This window comes from Phyllobates terribilis, unplaced genomic scaffold (assembly GCF_046119375.1).
Source record: "Phyllobates terribilis strain yellow unplaced genomic scaffold, ASM4611937v1 Scaffold_1__5_contigs__length_1240528914, whole genome shotgun sequence".
In the NCBI taxonomy this organism is placed as follows: Eukaryota; Metazoa; Chordata; class Amphibia; order Anura; family Dendrobatidae; genus Phyllobates; species Phyllobates terribilis.
The window spans coordinates 775,843,289-775,862,554 of NW_027362761.1; the positions used below are offsets into that span (position 1 = coordinate 775,843,289).

Consider the following 19,266-nt stretch of genomic DNA (forward strand, 5'->3'; position numbering starts at 1 on the left):
ATCTGTTAAATGGATCCCTCCCATATTAGTCTATTGGTGATGATTGCCACAGTTGGGCATCTATCATATCTTTCACTTAATGTCAGAGTTTTACCCGGCGTGTGTTAAACAATGGCAAAAAAAGGCATTGTAAACCAAAGCTTACATGAGTTAAGAAACAAGCTTAAACTTTTATTTAGCATTATTTTTTTTCAAAGGGTGTAAGCATCAGAATATGATCATGCAATTTTTTTTAAAGAAGAAAAAAAAAAGTAACAAGACGTACCAAGTAAATTTCAAGAATTAGGAGAATAAAATGATAGCAGCATTCCAACATTTATACTAAGTTGCAAATATAAACTACAAAATGATAAAAATGGCAGCCTGGATAAACCTTGCTTAAACTGAACATTTAAAGAACTGCCAGTGAAATAGTCGCTTCTGCATCGGAAAGTGAGCGGTGCCAATTACATCGCATCTACACATACCTATTTGGACATATGCATGATCAGAAGTAATCGTGAGAATGTTTTGGCGGACCGGCGCAGACGCGACGTAATCAGCACCATTCACCTCCAGATGTAAAAGTGAGCAGTGCTGGAGACACCCCCTCAAGTGCTACATAAGATTCTACTGAGACTATCCATTATGTCAACCACCCTCCCCTTGAAATGTTTTAGCTATGTGAAATGACAAAAAAATCTTTTTTTTTTTTTTAATGCACACAAAAGGATGCTGTATGTATTGAAATGGAGTATAAAATTGTCAGGGATGCAATCTTTAGAGACAGAACAACTGATATGTAACAAAAAAAAAACACATTGCTTTTATAGAAATTACAAGCTTGTATTTTGCTTCGCTCAGCAGAGCAACTAGCTGAGCCTACTGCTGTACAGATTTCCTCTCCCATCACAACGGAAGGCTAAAAGAGGAAGAAATGCAGGACACGGAAGGGCTAAAGCTTGAGTGTTATGTGAATATTTCACTTGCAGTCTACTGGGGGATATAATATATTCAGCATATAAACTCGGTGGCAAGAATTTTTCAATCAATGATTTCTAGAATTTTGGTATTGGCCTCTCTCTCAGTCTGCACATCTTTTAGGTTGCCGACTTCACCGGTGGCTCAAAGTGATTCCAATATTGGCTCAAGGTCATTATGTGCCCTATTTATGATTGCATTTTTTCTTGTTGAGTGGTTAGTGTTTAGCCAAGTGTTTTTCCTTTCTTTGCGCCATATTCATCTTTCCATTCGCACTTTTTCCAAAATCACTTTTATATGTTAGCCTGTTTTTTTTTTCTTTTTCAGTTTACCACTGCGTTTTGCCCGATTCATCATTTGAGACGTTTTGAAAAGTCACAAAGTTTTGTCATAAATGTACTTTGTCTCCTCCTGGAGTGATGTACACCAAATATTTTGGTGCATTTATTTATGAAATGTATAGCTTTCAGAGCTAAAAAAGTAGTAAAAAAAAAAAAAAAGGTAAAAGACAAAAATAAGTAATTTTTTAACTTTGTGCACAATCTATATAACAGCCTGCGCCATTTTAAAGAATTTGGTGCGAAAAATGGCAACGAAAACAAGACAAATCAAGGACTTAAAAGGGGTATTCCCATCTCCAAGATACTATCCCAATATGTAGTCGGTGTAATAATAATAATATTGGCAAATACCTACAATTAGAAATGTAGTATAGTATTTTTGATTCGCTATGTCTCTTTCCTCATGTGCAGGTAATACAGGACCTTAGTTATCCACGATTTCGGCCAGCTAGCTGTCACTTTATCAGTGGACGTAATCATGGATACCTAAGGTCCTGTATTGCCTGCACATGAGGTAAGTGGCATAGCGAATCAAAAATACTATACTACATTTCTAATTGGAGGTATTTGCTAATATTATTATTATTACACCTACTACATATTGGGATAGGATCTTGGAGATGGGAATACCGCTTTAAAAATGAAAAATAATTGGAGGCTAAGTTTTTAATTGCCAGACAGTTCCAAGACTGGGTTCATGTGTGGATCAGTAGTGTGCCATGTGGCCAAGAACTGAGTAGCAGAACTTCAATATTTACTGCGTTATTTCGGGAAGTACAGGTAATGCACATAAAAATTACATTCACCTAAATTTGCCGCGGATCTGTGGCATTTTGCGAATCACCGCATGCACTTTTATAGCATGGCACACTGCCGCAAGGTTTGAATGTAACCCAGCCGAAACATAACCAGTTGACCCTTTTCTAATGATTAAAATATCTTAAATGTTAACAATTTTTTGAATCTTAAAAAGAAGTAGCCTCGCTGTTATAGGGTCTTACATATTCTCCTTTGGGGCAATCGGATGTCATAGAGGGGGGGGTCCCTTTAGGAGCTGGAGCAACGTTCCTGTGACTACTACCGTCTCAGGCGCAGTCCTATCATTATTACAAGAACAGCAATTTATTAGAATAGTTGTAATACTAAGTTGCTGCAGGGTAAATGTAACTTAGTCCTGTGATACCAGTTGTTTTCTGAAGCCAAACCTCCGTTGATCAACTGATTGTCTCGATGGGCTGAAGCAGACCGGGTTTTGTGAAATTAAACCACCCCTTTAAATAAAACCAAACTTAAAAGTGGTTTCACATCTATAAGATAATAATGAGCTTGATTTAAAAAAAATGTCAGGAGTTTTAGCAAAGTACTGGAAAAGCAAGTGATATGTAAAGTACATAAAGGTATCTGGGTCCAAAGCTAAAGTTTAGCATAGTTGTGTTACTAAGAATATATAGATTGACAACGCAAATATTATGCAATCCACTACAGGCATAGATGGCAATCACATCCGTGTTTCTCAACTCTAGTCCTCAAGTACCACCAATACTACCATACAAGAAATTTTCTTTAAGGTGCTTAGGGACTACGTTATTAAGGGTTGGGGGGGGGGGGGGGTTCTTCTGTCCTGGATCTGCAGCTCTTACACAAAGTCAAAAGCATCTGCAAAGAGTGTCTCTCGCTCTAAAAGACCTATACTGACTTGCAACCAATTGTATGGATAGCTATGTAATAGTTCTATATGGACTTTGGGAAAGTCCTAAGCAGGCATCTCCGGTCTATTAATTATGCACAATTTGACATATAAAGACTGATATGTAAAAGCAGATAAATAGCTTAAGGTCCTGTTTTAGTTATATTTCTAGTACTTTTTTACCATTGTGGGAGCTTCGTTGTATGTAGCTGCGAATAGACCTCAGTGTATGGAGTGATATGAAACAAATGAATGACTATTCCCGGTCTGGAAAAATCCCTGTGGACATGACAGCTGTTAGATGCTGCAATGGTGAATATACACAACATAAGTCTTTACAATGTTAAAAAGTAACACTATACGATTGCATTTTTTTAAGTTTTGACCAAAACGCTCCTCCGTTTAGAGACCAGTAATCTATGTCAGCCGTGTCTCCATCAGAGCAGATCCAATAACCTGACGTATTGGGTGCTTTTGAGAACTGGAGTTGAGAAAAAAAAAAAAAAGACAGACACTTATCCATATATCCAATTTCATAACTAGTAAACTGCAGCAGTTCCATACATCCGTGCAGTTCCACATGTATTCATAGAGCTTCATTAAAGCCCAAAATGTAATGGTTTCTGAAGGCTTGGTGGCCAAGGAGCAGATTGACACACGTGTGACTATGCGCGTACACTTACCAAGAACAACCTACCCTCTTTGGTACTCTACTATACTTTTTAAATAAACACGATACGGAAATGTGCCAATGAAAATATGCAAATGTATTTACAAATGTAAATTATAATACATAAAAATCTACTTATTGGGTGTGAACTTTTTTTCCATAAAGTATTATGCACATCTTTTTGTATATTTGTTCCAGACTTCTTTATCATCAATCATAACCCTGCTTATCTTTACAAAAATGTGGAATTCCACTCCCCTACCTCGCTTATCACTTACAGTATACATATCAAGTAGACGTGGGTAGATTTGATAATTTATACTATTTTTTTTTGAATATTAAAAAAAGCAACCTCACAAAAATAATACATTATGTACAGCTCTTATCTAGATATAAAAGGCTATGCAAGTACTCCCATCCCAAATTATAATGCTCTGGTAGTGTAACCTACTATACGCATATATATATATATATTTATTTAAATATAAGTAATAAGCCACATCTCACCATATCACCAATTTAACATACATTATATACAGCAAAATTATTACATCACGATGATGATGCATTGATAAGTAGAAGGGCTTGTTATTTTCCACATTGTTGGTAAAGCGGGCGGCTTGTAATATTGCTGTAGCTTTGTGTGGTTTCCAGTAAGGATATTTCTATAGGATTTTGCCTTAGTCAGAGGTTATATGATCAAACATAGGGTAGGATGCCGTATTGAAGGATGGCCATCACTCCAGCGCTAAAGAGACCCGCCACAGGTACCGTCACAAACCAGGCCAGGAAGATGTTCCTAAACAAGCGCCAGTCTACAGCTTTGCGGGATCGGATCCAGCCCACTGACACCACCGATCCAACCTTTGGTTTTATAGGACGTGGAAAGAAAAAAATAAGACAAAATACTTAGGATAATCATGTAAAGAACGCATAACAGATCTGGAAAGTTAATGTTGGTAGTACAATTACACCTTTTCTCAATGGATCGTTATAGAACGGCGGTTTGTTCTACAGCTTTATTACCAATGGGTATGCAAATGAAAATCAAATTCTGAAATAAGGTCATGTTCAGAGTCTATTAGGCTGATGATTTCATGGGATGTTGAGAGCAGTGGTACTAACTAATAAAATAGACTACAAGAAACATTTAAGGTTCATATTAAGCGAAGGTTAGATATTAATAATGGAAAGGAGAAGAAGCAGTTATGGAATGAATTAGTGATCAGTGTGAAGCAGCAATACAGCGATCTGAGGAGAACTACACCATTCATCACTTTGACTTCAGTAATTTATACATGACATATAATAGGCATGCTCAGGGATTAAAGATTTGTACCTCTTTAAAATGACTGAAGCGGCTGTCAATAGAGCAGAGAATAAACCGTAAGAAATATTAAAAGTGTTGGGTGCGGCACGCCGTCTCTGCAACCCGGTATTCCAAAACCAGCAGGATGCACATAACTGAGGGCTCAGAGAGAGAACTGGGTGACCGTTTGTTATTTTTTAGCATATGAATGTCAAAGTATTTTCCTAAAAGGTCAGGAAGCTCCTTGAATTTGGCATGTTCTCCCAAATGACTATTAACCAAATGTACATAAATTGCAGATAACTGTGCATAACCGCAAGGCCCTCAATACTAAAACTTTATCTTTAATAAAAAATGTTACTTCAGGTCCTTCACTTGCCATCAGGATTTTAGGAATCTAATTAAAAACTAAATGTTACAGTCATTGTAAAGATTTTATTAAAGCTCGTCAGTTCCATTTATTTTCTAGTGTGATTCACAGTGTCTGGTTTGGCTTGTCCCAAGTCATGTGCCAAGGCTCATTAAAAGGGGCAATATTGACTTTTAGGATTGCTACATCTAATAGGTGGCACTAGAGTTCTTGTCCCCTTCCTTACTAAAGAGGATATTTGCATATTTAAATTCCCAGAGGAGCACTGCCTGGCCCATAAGTCTCCTCATGCCAGCTTGGCTCTCAACATAAAAGAGAAATGTTATCCTTTAAACCACTTGTAAGAGGCCTCTCACAAAGGCAAATCAGATCTGCTTTGCACTGATGAGGAGCAAACACCACAAAACATGTGTCTGAAAATGGAGTGTTTGGTTTGGCTTCTTAACCCAAGTCATGTGGCAAGGCTCTCTGAAGGGTCGATATTGACTTTCAGGATTGCTACATCTAATAGGTGGCACTAGAGGTCAAGTCTTCTTCCTCTTGGAACAGGATATTTGCATAGGGTAATTTATGAAACAAGCCCTTTTTCACAGTTATGTGGAATAATTATAAATAGTATTTAGTTATGGTCATAATAATGAAATGTGGGCGAAATTTTAGAATATTCTATTCCAGGTTTATTGAGCAAGCAATATCAATGTAACAAAACTGAAGTCAAAGACAATGTGACTATTGTATCATATTCTGATTGTGACACGTAAAGACAAATTTTCTATTGTACCACTGCAAACCCAATACCTTGCAATGAGTGGAGCTTATGGGTATACCAACATTAGAGGCTAATAATACAGTTAGCCCAGACATTACTTCAACGCAAAATCCACTGTGGGGGAAAAAAAACAACAGAAGACAGTTTGACGGGTGAAAGTTGCATGCAATCACGAGCCGTGCAGAGGAGAGTGGATGGTAGATGGCGGGACAGGATGAGGCTTTGTGAGTGACTTGCTTTAGATCAATTTTTAATGGCACTAGTGGATCTATCTTTAGAAGGCATAAGGCTCCAAGAATTATTCAAACCTGTTAGTATAGCATAAGGCAGTATATTCTATAAATCTCAACCCCTGTAAAATATAGCAGATCACAAGGTTCTCGGGAACTATGGGAAAACAATAATTTCCCATATATAGTAGTATGACTAATAGATGCATAGCGTATTCTCTGTGCCAGTAAACATTGATCTGAACCTAAAGGTAAAGCAAATGGATAGCCTTGACTATCCCAAATGCAGTCACGTGCAAAGGGCATACCTTGCAGTGTGTGGTACTGATAGGGAGTCCAATATTGGAAGCTACCACAACTGTGAATGCCGAAGCCAACTCAATAGTGAATCCACTGCGGGAAGTATAAGAAAACACTTGATAGTCACAATTGCAATACTGTCACCCAACGTGCTGGGTTACACAGAAATTCTTACCAGAAAGCCTTCATCATCTGCTTCATTGAAGAGCAGACAGCATGCAATCATATGCTTCATGAAAGAAGACTGAGAAATATCTACTGTATGCTTTTCACTAACAAGGAAGGAAACTCTATAAGGCTACATTCACACATGCGTGCGACACATCCTGGTGAGGTCCATTTTTTTAGTTTAAAAAAGGGGTCAGTGTCTCCAGTCTGTGAAATTCAAAGCAAGTCCTATTCTCATCGGTTTTGCTGATCAAACTATGCCATTAAAGTCTACGGAGATCCGTATTAATCGGATGAAAAGACAGACTTTGTACTTAAAAGGGGTATTCCCATCTGCAAGATCCTATCCCAATATGTAGTAGGTTTAATAATAGTAATATTAGCAAATATCTCCAATTAGAAACGTAGTATATTTTTTCTGATTTGCTATCTCTTTCCTCATGTGCAGGCATCACAGGACCTTAGGTATCCATGGTTACGACCACTAGCAACTAGCTGTGACATCATCAGTGGATGTAACCATGGAAACCTAAGGTCCTGCGATGCCTGCACATGAGGAAAGAGATAGCAAATCAGAAAAAATATACTACGTTTCTAATTGGAGATATTTGCTAATATTACTATTATTAAACCTACTACATATTGGGATAGGATCTTGGAGATGTGAATACCCCTTTTAAGTACAAAGTCTGTCTTTTCATCCGATTAATACGGATCTCCGTACCCTTTAAGGTTTTCCATCTTTGTTTCAACGATCCATTAAGAGTCAATGGATAAAAAACAGAGGCAATATGGATGACACACGAAAATAAAACAGTCTGTTTTACACAAATGTGTTAATGTAGCCCAAGACTGACAAATAAGACAGAATATGAAACCTCAGCTCCGTGAAATCATTAGGACTAAAAATCTTAATTAGGTCATGCTCTTTGAGGAAAAAAAAAAAAACTGTCTAAAGAAAAGCTTTCATGACATCTTACTTCAATATGGAGTTCTGCGAGAAAATGTTGTTTTACTTTTTAGTTAAAATTATACTTGTGCATGGAAAATGTGTGAAAATAGTTTGGAAAACCCCTGACATCAAGTAATATATCTAAAGTAACTATGTAGTGGAGACTGCTGATTTTAACCTAGAAATCGGAAGGCTTTCATAGTAATATGGTATGTATAAGTGGACCTCTACTCTTCCATAGGCTCTTCTTGTTAACCTACAGAAAAGCTTAGTTGCTTGTTTTTTGTTGTATTCTTCTATGTATTAGAGCAATACAGACAATTGGTTGCGAAGAGCATATAACCTTTATTAGTAACAGTCGGTGCTCCCTCTTCGGAGTCAGACAATCAGTTTTCCAATTTGCAGAGGACTGTAATACTCCAAGCAACTATGCTCCTGCACAGCTCTGAACTTGGCAGTAGGGAATCAGTTGTGATCCCAATTAGAAGTGATCAGAACTTGGGGGCCATTTCAAACCAAAGTTTGCACCAAAAATCTATGATTTGAGGAAAAATGGCATGACTTGGGATTGCATTATTAAAGGCAGGGCTGTGGAGGAGGAGTCGTGGAGTCTGAGCCCATTTTGGTGGAGTCGGAATAAAATGGACCGACTCCTAAAGTATATAATAAATTGGGTACAGTGGTTCAATGCAGTATGTGGGGAATACGGTTTTCATAAGAATTTGGGAAAGTTATGAAATGCCCTATAAATGTCTGTCCTATTCCTGATCTAAGGGTCTAGACTTTTAGCTGAGATGAATCTGTGCTACAGCAAATTTATCACTTAAACAGGAGCCATGTATGACGGAGTCGGAGTCGGTGGCATGGAAATTGAGGAGTCGGAGGTTTGGCTTACCGACTCCACAGCCATGATTAAAGGGGTTATAAGGAAACATTTAATTTTTTTCTTATAGGCTTCAGAACTTACAAGCAAGGTAGTTGCTAACTACCTGTTTCTTGTGCCTGATGCTGCTCTCTGCCGACACAGACTACTCTACTGGAAGCCGTCGAATCGAGTAGCTGCTTCTCTTTTGCTCTGCTCATGGGACCGTGACTACTGATGCCATGATCACTGATAGCCGGCTCCCCACTGCATTATTGCGGTGAGCCGGTTGTCAATCAGCATGATGGCAGTCATGCCCCATCAACACAGCAGCCCAGAAGAGGAAGAGCTGCTCTGTCGACATGTAGCTACTGAATTGCGGCTGGAGCGGTCTGTGATAACTCTGAGCCGGCAACAGGCAGGTAGTTAGCAACTACCTACCTGTCCGTTCTTAACCCCATGAGACAAAAAAAATAAATTAGTCCCGGATAACCCCCTTTAAGTGTGGTACGGCAACTGATAGCCAAACCTGAGCCTTGATTAATTGGCCCCTTAATGTTTTTGGAGGCACAAGGTTTCACTTGTGCCATGGCTTTTTTTCAAGGGCTAGTGGTAGCTCAGATGTAGTCGAAATACTACCATGCTGAAATATCCAACACTACCAGATTGTTGTGATACAACTTTGTGGTATTGGGGCTACAATAGTATGGGGCCTGCTTCTATGTGACATTTGCCAGAATCCTACCCTGAAAACAAACCACTGCCTGCAGTTTCCAACATGGTTGGGTTATTCCCCATTTCTCAGCAGTTTGACGATTTACATTTCTGCACCACATCCTAAAACCAGTACAGATCTTTGCCATAGCATCCCAAGGGGATTATGAAAAACCCCTACAATGTGCAATGTGGAGAAAAGTCTGAAACAATCAAGCCTCCTTACTTGTTCTCTACATATTGTTCAATGGCAACTCTGCCTTTATATCTGAAGACCTGACTAATTTGAAACTGACTACTACAGACAAGCATCCTGATAACCTAATTTAAACTAATTATTTGGGATAACCTGGCTAACAACCACATCTGAAAGATGAAAGCTGGATTGTCCCCTGTGCTGTAATCGCAGGAGAAGAAAGGTTGGCAGTAGTCACATTGCACTATTTCTCAACACGCTTTGTAGGGTTAGTTAGATCTTTCTAAAAAAATAAGATTATGATTAAGTAACACTTTAAAGGGGTTTTCCTTGTAATGAACAATAATTATATAGGCAGTAGATGTTGGTGCTGGTCTGACCAGCTGAACCCTCACCGATTTCCAGATGGGACAACCCCGATCCTGGTGGATAGATGGCCATGTGTTAGGTGGCTCATCAGTGAATTCTACGAAAGCATTGAACTTGGGTCTAGGCCTCACCCATTTTCTGAATTTAATTGATTGGACATAAATGTTCAATGTGGGAAAACCTCTTTAATGTGCAACTAAGTGAAATGTAAACTGTTAGACATGGAAGGAGGAAACATTATCCACTACTGGATTTTATTACAAAGACTATAGAGCACAGTTTGCATTTACCTTTTCCAGAAAGGTTATAGCCAGATGCCAGAATCTAAATATTTACTATGTACAATCGTTAATTGATTAATATTCATTAAAAAGGGATTTTGCAAGAATAGCCTTTTTTATGCTCCAAAATCTCTCACTGGGTGAAAATAAGCTGAGCATTACTTACCCACAGCCTCCAGTGATTGCTTACAGGCTACAGCGGTGATGTCATGACTATAATGCACATCACCGCTGCAGCCAGTCATTGGGCTCAGTAGCTCATGCCAAAGGCAGGGGTGAAGAGTTGGCGCTGGAGCAGGACAGGATAAGTAATGCTCAGTTATTTTCACCCAGTGAGATCTTTTGGATGAAAAAAAAAAAATATTGGAAAACCCCTTTAAATATCATTTAGCTTATTTATTTTTGCAAATCTGACATCATAATTGGTACTAATCAATGTGATTCAAGAATACTTAACAATCACATTACCTGGATGGGGTAATTGGGGTTAGGTCTTTTCCCATTGTCTGGATAACTCGTCGACCCCATACCCAAAGGCCAGCACAGATACCCACTCCTCCATACAAAAGCAACCACACTGGTGTCGAAGCATCTTGCATTACTCCTCCTTGCTGGTAAATCAACCACAGAGCAACAAGAGGACCAATGGCATTGCTGTGAGAGGGAAAAATCATTGTAGAAGAATGCAGATTGACACAAAGGGAATGTGTCACTATAGTCATGCTGCCTGAACCACAAGCAGCACAAATTACAGCCTGGCTGGCGATTGCAGCCATATATATAATAATCTGAAATGCAGTGGCTTTTCAGAGAAAACAATTTGAAAAGCCCACCGGGGACTATATGGAGAGAGATCTGACTAGACCAGGCATGGTCCCCTCCCAGCTCATCTCCAACACAGTTGACCAACAAGACTCTCCCTCTGCAGACACATAGGGAGATACCGGTCAATCAACTGGAGCGGAGCAGGGCAACGGTGGCTGGCTTCTTAAACTGTTTTCTCTGTAATGCAAAGGCATTTAAGATTAAAATGTACATGGCTGCAATGCCCTGTCAGCTTCTGATTTGTGCTGCAAATAATTCAGGCTGAATCTAGCAACAGTTCCCCTTTAAAATAAAAAAAATGCAAATTACATGGAAACCATTAAAAGGATATACTTATAAACTAGTCTGTGACTTGTAACTTTTTTGTACAGAAAATATACAATTACAGCCCACAAGGCCATTCTGTGCAGCCCTGAACAGGAGAGAGAGTTATTGGGCACTTGATCAAGGGAAAATTCCAGTTCTATCTAACCCCGCTCCCCGCAAAATAAAAAATATACTTAATCACTATATAATGAAGTCCTTCAGCTTTCTAATATACTTTGTGTATTAATCCTACACGGTTTTCAAAATCTGTTTGCGTCATTCATGGTTTGAACCTATGCACACATTCCTGTCCTGACAGATTGTTACAATATAGCATTAGAAATACAATGTGTTAGTCTAGACTCCAGGTTGGTGAAGGTCTAGATTAGATACAGTACAATTGCATCCGCTACTCAGCTGTGAGAAGAAGTGTGAGCACAGCTGTGGAGGAGTGCACAGCCTCTGGATGTAACAGGAACCCTCATTAATGAACAGCATTTTTGCATATAAATGATAATCAATATGGAACAGATGTGTTGCACATGACCTAGGAAAATTCTTTGTAAACTCTATCTCTGTAGCCAAATTGCATAAATCTAATGGGCAACAGGGGACTAGGATAAATCATGTCAAGCTAAATAATTATAAAACAGTTAAGAATGGTGTACAATAACTAAAGAAATCATGTTCCCCTTTACTGCTGTCCCACTGCTTATCTGTATGGCTGCGGGGTCACATGCCTGAATCAGAGACATTACGGCTTGAGCAGGGAGTAGAGACTGGAGCAGCAGGGGATGGACTATGGTTTCTTTTGACCATTGTAAATGTTTTTTAAAATATTTTTTCCTGGTTGGATAACCTTCTAATGTTATAGTGGCTATTGTATATATGATATAGATGTAGGATGACATGTATGGCATGTGGACTTCGTGACAATTTTCTTTTTTTTTTTTTTTTTTTTTTAAACCTGACCTATTCATTATAGTTTAAGGTTACAGTAAAAAATCATGTATTCTTTACTGGCCAGATTCACACATCCATGTTTCAAGTACGGACTGCCCAAACGAGAACCTAATATGCCTAGTGCAGGACATGAGGAGACCCTTTGCCAGTCTGTACTTGGACCACAAATGAATGAATTCGGTCTGTCATATAGACATCTCCCCTGGTTATTACACTATAACATAACATCTTCGTACACCCATATAGAATAAGAGCAACCCTTTTAACTTGCTCAAATATCTCTTATGTACTGGTGGACTCCAATGGCGTATCACTCACCTGACATCATTTCCTCCGTGAGCAAATGATCCAAAGCATGCTGTCAAAATCTGGAGGAAGTGGAAAAGTAAGTGGACTTCTGACTTGTCTTTCTCTTCTTTGTCCTCTTCCAACGAATCATCCTGTGGGGGATTGGGATCAGCTAGTTCTGTAGCTAGCTTCATCTCTACGCCACCTTCTTCTGCCTCAATTTCCGCTTCTGCCACAGCATTGCAGTAGCTGGAGTAGCTGTCATACCGCACACGTTTCTTTGAGTAAGACACCGTATCCCCAACTAACTTTTCGCTGTCCTCTGGAGTTGCAGTGTCCGTGGCTTTGAACATGGTGTGCACAGGCATACCGCATATAGCAGCAGTATAGCATGTGTAGCTGTTATTGCGTCTCAGCACTCTGTAGTTGTTTTCATGTGAGCGATCATCAGTCACTCTATCTAGATGGATCTTGTGCAACAAGTCCTTGTACAGCCCCGAGTCCTTGTGTACTGTATGATACACATGAACATCACTTTTCATGTTGTGGCCTTCAAAACTAAATGTACCATTGGAAAGTGGAGATCTAATGGAGCCATTTGTCATTGAAGCAGCTCTTCCTATAAAAACAATCCACAATAGCTTTACGTCAAAGTTTCCAAAAAAAACCAAACTGTAATTACATAGAAAAGAAAAAAAAATTAAAAGGGAATTTGTCAACAGGTTTCTTTCACTTAATCTGAGGGCAGTACAATGTAGAGACAGAGACATGGATTCCAGTGATGTCTGCTTTCTGCAGTTTTGATAAAAATCACTGTTTTAGCAGAAGAATATAACTAGAGGACTAGTGAACCTGCTGCCATGTTCATGAGCTCTGTATAACCCCGCCCACACCACTGACTACTTTCTGTGCATAGGCATTGCAGTGTGGGCGTGGCTCTACAGAACTCAGCATTCAGAGAACTGGTAGTTCTGCAGCAGATAAAACAGGGATTTTATTAAAAACTAAAGCAAGTAGTGCAGAAAGTGATACATCCCTGAAATCAGGGCGTCGGTCTCTACATTATGCTGCTCTGAGATGGAGTAGCAGAAACCTGGCGACAGAGTCCCTTTAAGAATTACATATTAGAGCCAATTTGGTATATAAAGAATTAAACTGACCAGAGTAATCTATATATTTTTTATAATCTTTCCGATTATTTAGGGGGACTTTAAGACATGCTCAAACATATCTGTGTGGCTGCAGATTGATTTAGCAACACGGAGAAAAATCAGCTTTGAGTAAATGAGCTGGCAAGCGCCCAGACTGCCTCTGACATGCACCGTACGTCAGTGAGGCTGTTGTCACAGCAGGGAGAGTACCGCATGTGTCTCGGACCAGGATATTACACAAAATATCAGTAGAGAACACAGTGCGGTGTCACAAAGGTACAGCTAGCAATCAAGGCCAAGGAGAAGGTGCTAATAAGGGTTTAGTTAGGAGAGCTGAGTACTTTCAAGAACTGGGAGCGACCTTTGGTCAATTTTGCAAATGACCAAATGAGCTGGCAAGCGTCCAAAGCTGATTATCTCTACCTACTAAATCAATCTGTACCCACTCTGTAGATGGCTTGGAAGGTATAAATTATCTGTTAGGCTCTCACTGATATAATGAAAAGTGAAAAATAAAAATGGGTAGAGAAGGATGTATTGAAATTCTAATGCACAGTATATTGGGTGCAACTAGTTTTCTAAAGGTACTCTCCAAGCAGTATGGTAACAATTAATAGAATAGTGATGAAATATAAAAGGCCAATTCTCATTAAAAAAAAACCCTGATCATTGCACAATTATTGACTTTTCAGATCAACTGCTTGGCATTATCAAGATGTCTGCTTTTTGCTGTACCATCTACGTGACTAGAATTAACTCAGGATTGATTTATTGCCTCTAAATGTACAGTTATATGAAAAAGTTTGGGCACCCCTATTAATCTTAAGCTTAATGTTTTCTTAAAATTGGCATGTTTGAAACAGCTATTTCAGTTTGATATATGCAATAACTGTTGGACACAGTAATGTTTCTGCCTTGAAATGAGGTTTATTGTACTAACAGAAAATGTGCAATCTGCATTCAAACAAAATTTGACAGGTGCATAAGTATGGGCACCTCACCAGAAAAGTGACATTAATATTTAGTAGATCCTCCTTTTGCAAAAATAACAGCCTCTAGTCGCTTCCTGTAGCTTTTAATGATTTCCTGGATCCTGGATGAAGGTATTTTTGACCATTCCTCTTTAGAAAACAATTCCAGTTCAGTTAAGTTTGATGGTCGCCGAGCATGGACAGCCCTCTTCAAATGATCCCACAGATGTTCAATGATATTCAGGTCTGGGGACTGGGATGGCCATTCCAGAACATTGTAATTGTTCCTCTGCATGAATGCCTGAGTAGATTTGGAGTGGTGTTTTGGATCATTGTCTTGCTGAAAGATCCATCCCCTGCGTAACTTCAACTTTATCACTGATTCTTGAACATTATTGTCAAGAATCTGCTGATACTGAGTGGAATCCATGTGTCCCTCAACTTTAACAAGATTCCCGGTGCCGGCATTGGCCACACAGCCCCAAAGCATGATGGAACCTCCACCAAATTTTACTGTGGGTAGCAAGTGTTTTTCTTGGAATGCTGTGTTTTTTTTACGCCATGCATAACGCCTTTTTGTATGACCAATCAACTCAATCTTGGTTTCATCAGTCCACAGGACCTTCTTCCAAAAAGAAATTGGCTTCTCCAAATGTGCTTTTGCATACCTCAACCGACTGTTTGTGGCGTGTTTGCAGAAACGGCTTCTTTCGCATCACTCTCCCATACAGCTTCTCCTTGTGCAAAGTGCATTGTATAGTTGACCGATGCACAGTGACACCATCTGCAGCAAGTTGATGCTGCTGCTCTCTGGAGGTGGTCTGAGGATTGTCCTTGACTGATCTCACCATTCTTCTTCTCTGCCTTTCTGATGTTTTTCTTGGCCTGCCACTTCTGGCCTTAACAAGAACTGTCCCTGTGTTCTTCCATTTCCTTACTATGTTCCTCATAGTGGAAACTGACAGGTTAAATCTCTGAGACAGCTTTTTGTATCCTTCCCCTGAACAACTACGTTGAATCATCTTTGTTTTCAGATCATTTGACAGTTGTTTTGAGGAGCCCATGATGCCACTCTTCAGAGGAGATTCAAACAGGAGAACAACTTGCAAGTGGCCACTTTAAGTAGCTTTTCTCATGATTGCATACACCTGGCTATGAAGTTCAAAGCTCAATGAGGTTGCAAAACCAAAAAAAGCGCTTTAGTAAGTCAGTAAAAAGTAGGTAGGAGTATTTAAAAGAAGAAAATGATAAGGGTGCCCATACTTATGCACCTGTCAAATTTTGTTTGAATGCAGATTGCACATTTTCTGTTAGTACAATAAACCTCATTTCAAGGCAGAAACATTACTGTGTCCAACAGTTATTACATATATCAAACTGAAATAGCTGTTGCAAAAACACCAATTTTAAGAAAACATTAAGCTTAAGATTAATAGGGGTGCCCAAACTTTTTCATATAACTGTATGCAAGGAAGATAATTATTCACGACAGCATATGCAGATCTTGAAAATTTGAATAGTTTATGCATAAAAGTGGGCCTAATTTATCAAAACTGTAACAGAAATGCTAGCCTTATACATGGTAGGTTTTCACTGGCAAAAAATATACCAATCATGTACAAAAATTAGTTCTTTTCATTTGTACATTTTGCTGCTTGTTTAAATAAAATATGTAGAGCCTCTATAAAGAGTAAAGAGTGAATTAGTCTTGGCGATTAAGCTGTAAATTGTATTCAAGTGGAATGGGGAAAAACCCCAACCAAAAGGCTATACTTGCACCCATTTTTTACTTGCTCTTTGAAATATAGTAATAATAAAGAAGAAAAACCCCACATACCATATGGTATCCTTGTGCTTCCATTTGCTACAGACTCCGATACAACTGCAGCTTCAGTAGCAGCGCTAGTTAGAGGCACCTCGCTTTCATCATTCCCCTTAGCACCAGGCAACTCTTTAAAGACGGCACTGTCCTCATCTTGAATTTTATCAAGGCTTTCCTCTGATATCCGCGACATTGCATCTTTCTTTAATCGACCTACAAAAACATCAAAAAGAAAAAGCCTTCATCTCGCGGAAACTTTCGTACATACCAATGACACTAATTTTGCTTATACGGTAAAGGGACAGTAAAATCCACCTTTGCGAATATGCTATGAGGATGCTTGGGTTAATAAAACCTGCACCAGATTAGGGGATACACATCCAGTTGCATAGATGGTAGCAGATATATATATATAATCTGTAATCACAATGGCTTTGTGGTAGTTATCAATACCCTCCTCGTGAGGATATTGCTATACACATTAGATGGCTGTCGTTAGGTCCGGGAACTATTTTGGGTGGTTCTCCCATATACAGGAGCACTCATTTGGTGTTCTCCATGAGTGAGCCGTCGCCAAACATGTCTAGCGGCTCACCTCTGGGAGAACGAAGCGATCAGCAGTTTGAAATCAGACATGCCCAATCGACATCTCCCCCCGACAATCAGTTGTCCAGGGCTTCCACACACATTAGATCGTTGGCTGAATCCATCAAAATCGGGGGTGCAGACGATATTAGTTTAATGTGTATGGGGGCCTTAAGGGTAGTTTGACCACATCTTGCAATGGAAGTGTGCAGTATGTGACAGATAAGCTCGCTGAGCAGATGTCAAATATGCACAACGCAACATAGTATACAAGTTATCTGATGAAGGTCAACAATGTCTTTTTGGCCTGAAATTTTGGTTTTGGCTTTTATCCTAAGACATGTGACAACGCTCATTAGAGTCGATATTGACTTTTAGGATTGCTACTTCCTATAGGTGGCACAAGAGTTCTAGTCCTCTTCCTCTTTGAGTAGACAATTTGCATATTTCCCAAAGGAGCATTGCGGCTTAAAAGTCTCCTCTCCTTGGCATGTCAGGCTTGACATGTCACTCTCCGCAAGGAGAAACGCTACCCCTTGGATCTCGGTCAGACGCCTCTCCCCAAGCCAAATCAGATCTCACACTTTGCACTGACGAGGGGCAGTATCCCGCAACACATTGTCTGCAAATTGAGATTTTGTTTTTTATCCTAAGTCATGTGAGGAGGCTCGTTAGAGTAGATATTAACTTTCAGGATTGCTATTGCCTATAGGTGGCCCTAGAGTTCTAGTCCTTTTCCTCTCTGAAGAGACAATTTGTATTTTTGGCCGGAGTCACGGCAATTAGCATACCCCACTGCATATACACGCAGTATATGTTTTCTTAAATAAGAGCCTATGGGCATAATGCAGGGTTATCCATTGAAGGTAGAAATTGGGAAATTCTAAAAGAATATCTCTGATTGACCCTGCAAAATGCAGCATGGTAGCAACTTAGTTTCCTTAGAATGTGCGATTTGCGATAGTACAATGTTTAGTCTTTTTTCATAGCTTATTTAAGTATTTATGATCACAATGGATACCGAGGAATTCTGGAATTTGAGGTGTAGACATTTATATGCAGAAATAATATTTTTAATATTTTCTGTAAAAACACAACCAAGAAAAAACAAAAACATACTTGCTATTTTCTTTCTCATCCATGGGCAAACAAAAAACCACACTAACAAAGCAAATAAAATGGCAACGCCTATTGATAATAATGCGGTGGCCCACACAGGAAAGCTCTGAAGTCCTAGCACTGAAGATAGAGGAAAAAAAATAAGATATGTAAATATTAAATGATTGCGGTCAGATTGATCGAACAACACACAGTGTACCTTCTGCATACATTTCTCATACACATTAGCAGTGGACAGAATAAAAAAACAAACAATTATTAAACAATTATATTAAGGAGATAAGACTATCAGAACTTCAAAAGCTTCTAGAAAGAAGAGTTAAATATAAATAAAAACAAAAAATAAGCCTATAGATTAGAATGCTTTATTGAATATATCCGCTGACGCAAGGCTGGACAAAATCTGATGTTTAGGGTCATTCAGCCTCTGCCAACTAAATGGATCTAGATGCTGGAAGTAGTTTTACTGCCCTAATCAGCCATTATCATGATCCTTAATAGCGCAAATTAAATGTACAGCCGTTACTTACATGGTGCACCAGTGTAAAAAATGGAAAATACATTAATGGCAATGGTAGCAGCATAAAATATTGGTAGTGCTCGAAGTCCATTGGGAACTGGATCCTCCTGCAAAACCAAAAACAGAATATTCTTACTTTGTAAATGAAGCCATAATTAATCAAGGGCACACAAAGTAACCATTAGTAAAAGTTAGTGGCACATGGGGTGATCCTTATCATACATATTCAATTAAATGGCAGTTATATTTTATATGACACTACAATACCAAAAGGTGCCCATACAGAATATTACATTAGGGCACTAAGGTGCCACAAAGCCGAAATGGTGCAGCAAGGCACAGACTAATTAATATGCTTTTGTACTGATTTTTTTAAAGGGACGATTTGTACAGGGGGAAGCATCATCTGTATAAGCTGTGAGGCTGCAAACTGCAGAAAAACTAAGTTTTGCGTGACTAAGGAAGACACCATCACCCGCCTGCTTATGAGGAATGTTTATGGGCTCCCTAATAATAGATGTAAGGCTGATGGAAACCT

General features: G+C 39.1%; 1 protein-coding gene across 5 annotated transcripts in view; it reads right to left on the reverse strand.

The window, feature by feature from the left end:
• Positions 1–3,480: 3,480 nt before the first annotated feature.
• SLC20A2 (solute carrier family 20 member 2) overlaps positions 3,481–19,266 on the reverse strand; it is a 141,340-nt gene continuing 125,554 nt past the window's right edge. For 4 of the 5 annotated variants that reach the window (XM_073636993.1, XM_073636995.1, XM_073636992.1 and 1 more), the window contains exons 5-11: positions 18,739–18,835; positions 18,209–18,328; positions 16,520–16,717; positions 12,591–13,179; positions 10,647–10,832; positions 6,645–6,729; positions 3,481–4,522 (exon numbers count right to left, since the gene is read on the reverse strand). In XM_073636993.1, the coding sequence (XP_073493094.1) occupies positions 4,358–4,522; positions 6,645–6,729; positions 10,647–10,832; positions 12,591–13,179; positions 16,520–16,717; positions 18,209–18,328; positions 18,739–18,835 (1,440 nt within the window). In that variant the 3' untranslated portion in view covers positions 3,481–4,357. Of the gene's footprint in view, positions 4,523–6,135; positions 6,221–6,644; positions 6,730–10,646; positions 10,833–12,590; positions 13,180–16,519; positions 16,718–18,208; positions 18,329–18,738; positions 18,836–19,266 lie in introns of all 5 variants that reach the window. The other variant, XM_073636994.1, reaches the window with a different exon arrangement.